The sequence below is a fragment of the Quercus lobata genome, chromosome 10, assembly GCF_001633185.2.
Source record: "Quercus lobata isolate SW786 chromosome 10, ValleyOak3.0 Primary Assembly, whole genome shotgun sequence".
NCBI lineage: Eukaryota > Viridiplantae > Streptophyta > Magnoliopsida > Fagales > Fagaceae > Quercus > Quercus lobata.
Window position 1 is genome coordinate 15,749,975 of NC_044913.1, and position 6,197 is coordinate 15,756,171.

At 36.6% G+C, this 6,197-nt stretch overlaps 1 protein-coding gene across 1 annotated transcript; it reads right to left on the minus strand.

The window, feature by feature from the left end:
- Positions 1–2,149: 2,149 nt before the first annotated feature.
- LOC115965853 lies at positions 2,150–4,227 on the minus strand. Its single transcript, XM_031085143.1, has 2 exons — positions 4,061–4,227; positions 2,150–3,692 (listed from the first exon to the last, which is right to left on the minus strand). The coding sequence occupies exon 2, from the start codon at positions 3,660–3,662 to the stop codon at positions 2,490–2,492; it is 1,173 nt and encodes a 390-aa protein (XP_030941003.1). The 5' UTR covers positions 3,663–3,692; positions 4,061–4,227; the 3' UTR covers positions 2,150–2,489.
- Positions 4,228–6,197: the final 1,970 nt, after the last annotated feature.

Genomic DNA, 6,197 nt, shown 5'->3' on the forward strand with positions numbered 1-6,197 from the left:
GTTGAGTGGTAGATTTGAATGCTTTTTGTCAATTAAAAAGACTTTGGGGATTAACTCAATACAGATAAGAGGAATGATAGGAAGGCAATATTTTTCACAAGATTTTTCATAATTGTTGACAGTCTGTTGTACTTAAAATAACATCACTTTCACTTAAGTTAATTATTGTACATGACGGTAAGGCACTAAATTACTACTTTGACAATTACACACCATTGGAAAGGTAAAGCTAATGAAAATGAGAGCATAGATTTTTGATGGTCCCATTAGGAAGGTAAAGCTAATGAAAACGAAAACGTAAAGGAAAATGAAAACGTAGATTTATAGTGTGGAAATTCTATATTGGGAGAGGGAGAAACACTTGGGTTCAAGTTAGTCGAATAGTCTATTATTTTATATAAAAGATGTGTGTTTACAATGGAGTAAAAGAGAAAGAAGGCGAGAAGGTATATTCCATTGTAGAAAGGGATTTAGTGTCTTTTTTTAGGTCCTTCATCATCCTTTTATAGTGATTGAGGTAAACATGTGTTGCTTTCTTATTAGATAAGGTGTTACTTTCTTATTATTTTCTACAAAAGATGTGTATTTACAATGGAGTAAAAGAGAAAGAGGGCGAGAAGGTATATTCCATTGTAGCAAGGGATTTAGTGTCTTTTCTTAGGTCCTTCATCATCCTTTTATAGTGGTGGAGGTAGACATGTGTTGCTTTCTTATTGGATAAAGTGTTACTTTCTTATTAGAGAATGACATAGTTAAGTCTTAACAAAAACTATAAATCATGCATATGGTGCCTTATGCACTCATGTTTGTGCATGTATTTGGGATGCATTAACATACCGGTCTTTTGTTAGAATATGGCCACAATATGTTATTGTAATCGTAGTGGTTCCTAGCTCCGACTTATAGTTGGCATTGTTTGCGTTATTTTTCACCCACAATCCATTATTCCCAATAACCAATAATTAATAACTAGTAGCTATATGTCATTTCCAGTATCTAAAGGTTAATGGTTATATGCCTTCGTATCTCAATCCATGCCCAATTTCAAAATGCTTGTGTGTTGTGATTGAATTAAATCATTTACACGTGGGATCACTGCTAAATTTTGGTGAAAAGTGGGATTATTATGCACTAATCATAACTTGATGTTTAAACTTTCCGCTTAAGCATTTGGTGGAATTGGGTGTATTCCTAGAGTTTTTATCCATGCAAAATGCTATATATGTATAACAAACTAAATTGATCATATATTTTGCTCAAAAAAACAAAACAAAATTGATCATATATAAGCCATTGAAGGGTCTCACCCAATGTTCAAACTCCTCTTTAACTCATTGAGTCATCTATGAGTTAACTCGTCTAGTTCAAAAAACCCTTTGGTTTTCTTCTTCATTCTTTGATCTTTTTTTAGTATTTCAATTTATCTTAGACACGTGTCATTGGCAAATTGGTCGATTATTTGCTAATGGACAACATTCGGTACAATCATTAACACTGCTTTTATTATATATCAATGATAGCAAATCATTATATCAATTGTAAAAAGAGCAAAATCTATTACACACAGATGAAGTCACAATTTCAAACTTAGAAATCTTGACTTCAAGTCAAGATTTTATTTTAAAAAAGTGTGAACAGAGTGTATAATAAGAGTATGTCACTAGATTTATTGCACTTTGAAATTTTCCCATCAGGTGTTAACATATCATGTATTAGGATTTGGGACAGTAGGGTTAAAGATTTTTGGAAGATATTCAACCTCCAATGTTCAGCCAGCATTTGGAAAAGCTGTCAAGCTGTTTAGGAGGAACACCCTTTTGACAATCATTCTGTTTTCATGCCAAAATAAAGGAGAACTAGAAGCAGCTAATATGTTCCTCAGAACTGTCTCTTAATCTGGTACAAGATAAACTTGAAACTCAGATTCTCTGATTAATCGATTTTGTAATACTTATAGTTGCTTCTGTAGCATATTATCATAATACCAGGGGAAGGAAAAAAAAATCGTTTATTAGTTATTACAATCACTTCGTCCAATGAAAAGAACTCATGGGGAATAAATCCAGAGTGCATCTCCCTGGAATGATTTTCAATATAACCAAAAAAGAATCCACATTCAAACTACGTGAGAGAATATTAAGGCAGAGGCTAATAGTGACCCCAGAAAGGCTCATTTAATGGATGGATGCAGGTTAATATTTGTCACTTTCTGAGATTATAGTGGAGAAATAATTTCGTACTAACTCATCACAAAAGGTATACATTTGTAGACAGAATTAAATCTTATGTAAGATTCCTCCCATTGCATACATCAGAACTCAACTCGGGTATAAACTGCCACCTCAAAATGCAGACTAAACCTAACAAACCAATCACGAATAACATCCATATAGAAGTGTCTGAAAAAACTGATAGCATACTATCAATTCTGCAAATGCAATACCAGGAGCACGATGCAATATTAGCAAAAATTTATATTTCCATGCATGTCAAACTTCAACTTTCAATCTGTCGGCTACATCAGCCATTAAACAACATAGTCTAGCTTCTGATGCTAAACAACTAACCACTTCCCCCATGGATCTCAGCTCTTCATGGAATTCTGGATGCAAAATCAACGAAGAAAATTTTTCATCCAGCACCAATCCAGCACAGTTGATGACATCTTCAAGCTTAGGAACCCAACTGCAGGCCTTCAAACCTAACTTATATGATGCTTCAGGACATGGAACTGCTTGAGGAAATTGCTCGTACTTCTTCAACCACTTCCCCAAATACCGAATCAAATTCATCATCTCTTTACCATTCAAATTTCCAATCGATGACGATAATGTCACTGCATCAATATTTGAGGACGCCAGCAAATAGTGCAAACAAAGCTCTGATGCAGAGAACCCATCATGCGCCACCATAAGCAAAATTGAAGCCTCCTTCGCCAAACGCGCTTTCTTCCCGGTTACACTCCTTTCACTTGCTTTCTCAATTGCTGACAAAGCCTGCTTTTCCCATTCTTTCCTCACATCCACCATACTACCATAAGCATCTTTCGCCGGACAAAGAAAATACTTCAAAATGGCAAGTAATTCAGATGCCCCAAGATCCGATGCATGCTTAATACAAAGACATAACAAGTCTGACCTCTTCTTCGCCACAAATCTATTGACCAAATTCGAATAACAAGAATGATCAATAACCCCATTAATAATCAGAACCTCGACCAAATCCCAAATTTCAAAATCCACACACCCATCCAAAACCAAACCAGCAACATCTTTACCCATGAAAGACCCTAGCCGTTCAATCCAGGCCCGAGCATACCCACTTTCAGACGAATCAATCCCAATGGAAACACCAACTTTGTCCCTAATTTTCTCAAGAAACTGATTCAAAATCAGTAAAAACTCATCCTTATCAAAATCTATCGGGTTCTTGAGCTTCCGCTTTAGCTTAGTACAGAACTTTTTCCCCATTTCAATGACTTCAGAATCGGTTTGCGATATTTGCCAACCGATAACAGGGTTAACAAGCAATGTGGGATTTGGGTCTTCAAGTTTAGGCCTCAGCAAAACATCATCCGGGTTGAGAACAATAGGGTATTCTGTCTCGGAAGCAACTGACTCGGTATTGGCCGAGGCCTTTATTATCACTTCAAGCAAAGTCATAGCAAATATTTGGAAAGCAAAGCACAAAACCTGAGTAGTAAACAAATATATAGCTCTGAATCAAACACTAAAACCAAATAGAATAAACCCAAAAAAAAAAATCTACTGCAAAATTTTCAGCCAAAGGAAAGCAAAAGCTCAAAACCTGAGCAGTAAACAAGCATATAACTCTGAATCAAACACTAAAACTAAATAGAATAAAAACCCATATAAAAAAATTAATGCAAACTCTTCAGCCAAAACAAGTAGAGCATAAAGTTTCTAGTTTCGTTTCATTGATGTTACAGCGAAGCTATAGAACAAAACAGAATCAACATCCCAATTGTATTTTGAAAATGTTTCAGTTAAAGATTGAAACTTTATTGAGTTGAGGTTACATGGAGATAGGGAATCCGAACCTGAAGAGCCGAAGAGGAACGGTGCGGCGGCGAAAGCAAAAGCGAAACCCTAACCCTAGCCGAGCTGAGCTTCAATGTCTGAGGAGATTTTGGCGCCTCTCGAATATTCTAACAAGATACAACACAAGAACATGGGCTTGTACTGAATCGCTTGTACTGACTGAATCCATGAGCGAAGTTTCATGGCCTAAACTTAAAAGCCTAGGCCCATGTATTGAAATTATATAAATAAATATATATATTATACATTTATTATGATTAATTTTATATATAAAATTATATATCTTTTAGTATTATTTATTAATTATGATTTTTTTTATAAGAATTATGATTTTATTTGGTTATGAAATTATATATATATTTTTGATAGGTGAAAATATATTTTTTACTATTTAAAGAAAATATGATGTACCGCTCCATCTAGGGTTTATATATAATTAAATATCTTAAATTATAAATTTGATAGTTATTGTGGGGCCCAATAACTTACAGGTCAGGCCCATTTATCCGTGGGGAATCTAAAGGTCCAAGCCGAGGAGGGTTATGGCCCGAACCCGATAAAATAAAGCACAAGATAGCCTTGGGATACAGCCGAGGACAGTTCAGTCCTCGGCAAAATCCAAAATCCCACCAGACAGAGGGACAAAAACGGTAGAGGACGGAGCTTGAAAGAAAATCTCAAAATATCCAGGGAAAGCTGCTCTCGCTGCCATTCAATGCTCTGCACCTGACAGAGCTGCATTTTTTGGCTTTTACAACCACCTCCAACGACTTTGAATATGGACTGATGGGACTAGTATCAGTTTTGGAAAGTTTAAACTTACACATGGATGAAGGACAGTGGACATAGGCTGCTATAAAAGGAAGGGTAAGTAATCTATAGAAGGGCTGGGAAAAATGGCCAAAAACCAGAGCCTCCCAGCACACCTCTAGGAGTAAGGCTCCAAGGGTGAAGAAAACTTTACCATGTATAAACACCACGGAAAACCCACCGCCTGGTGACCAAGGCCTAGCCTTTCAAACTCATGCTCTACAAATGATATTGTTTGGGCATTTCTATGTGCGAACCCAACACCGTTACGGTTCGTTACGAAATCGTGTCCTTACAATTGGCGCCGTCTGTGGGAAAGGTTTGTGTGTTGGCACAGATGGTAGGTTGAGAGAGTTCTTTTGCCATTTTTAACAACTGGTTATAGAGTTTTAGTGTAAAGTTCCGCTAAGGTCTATGCTTCTTGTCTAGGGGCTACGCTTGGTAGCGTTAATCGCACGGACAATTATAGGGGCTCGGCCGAGGATCTAACTCCCCTAAAGCCAAGATCCAATGCAAAAAGAAAACTAGGTTTTGAAACCAACTACTTGAATGAGAAAAGGATTGAGTTTTGTAAGGTGGGCTACTTAATAGCAATTCTAAGTTATTCAATCCTCGGCTCAAATGCTATAAAAGGTCAATGCCAATAGGAGTGTTAAGAAGATGGTGAAACGCGCTATTATTCAGTAGCCTAGGGGGGCTGTTCATTTTGCGGGTGATGCGTCCTCAGATGGTTACTTCCTACACCGCATTGAGCATTAAGCTGTCATCTCGGCTAGTTTTGAGGTAAGTATCGTTTTTTACAGGTCGGCATTGTTGTGCCAAACAACTCTATTAAAGTTATGGTGATATCTTTTTCTTAGCAAGCATTTTGGCCGTAGATGTCATTAATTCAAAAACTACATTATTGTGCTGAATAACACTTGCAAATTCGTAATAGCACCCTTATCTTTGATGAAAGACTAGGGCCCCAAGTATTGTACTCTAAGGTCGGCGGTATTGTGACAGGCCGATATAGTAAGCTCATCATAATGTCCTTTCTTTTCCTGCCCAATGGGAGTTTTAGCCTTAAGTGTCATTTGTTCGATTCAGTATTATTAAGCCGGATTGTTTTTATAAACACAGAACAAGATCTTTTTATTAACTGGGACTTTGGTCCTAGACGTCGGTCACAGTTTAAAAAATAAAAAGAATTCACAAGATTGTGAGTCTACCCATTGCGCTATTACTTCGAAAAGATAAAGGTAGAATATGTGAAGTAAAGTAATAACAATTTGTATTAATATAAAGATGTATTACAACGTACAAAGAGGGGCTTAAACAAGCCTA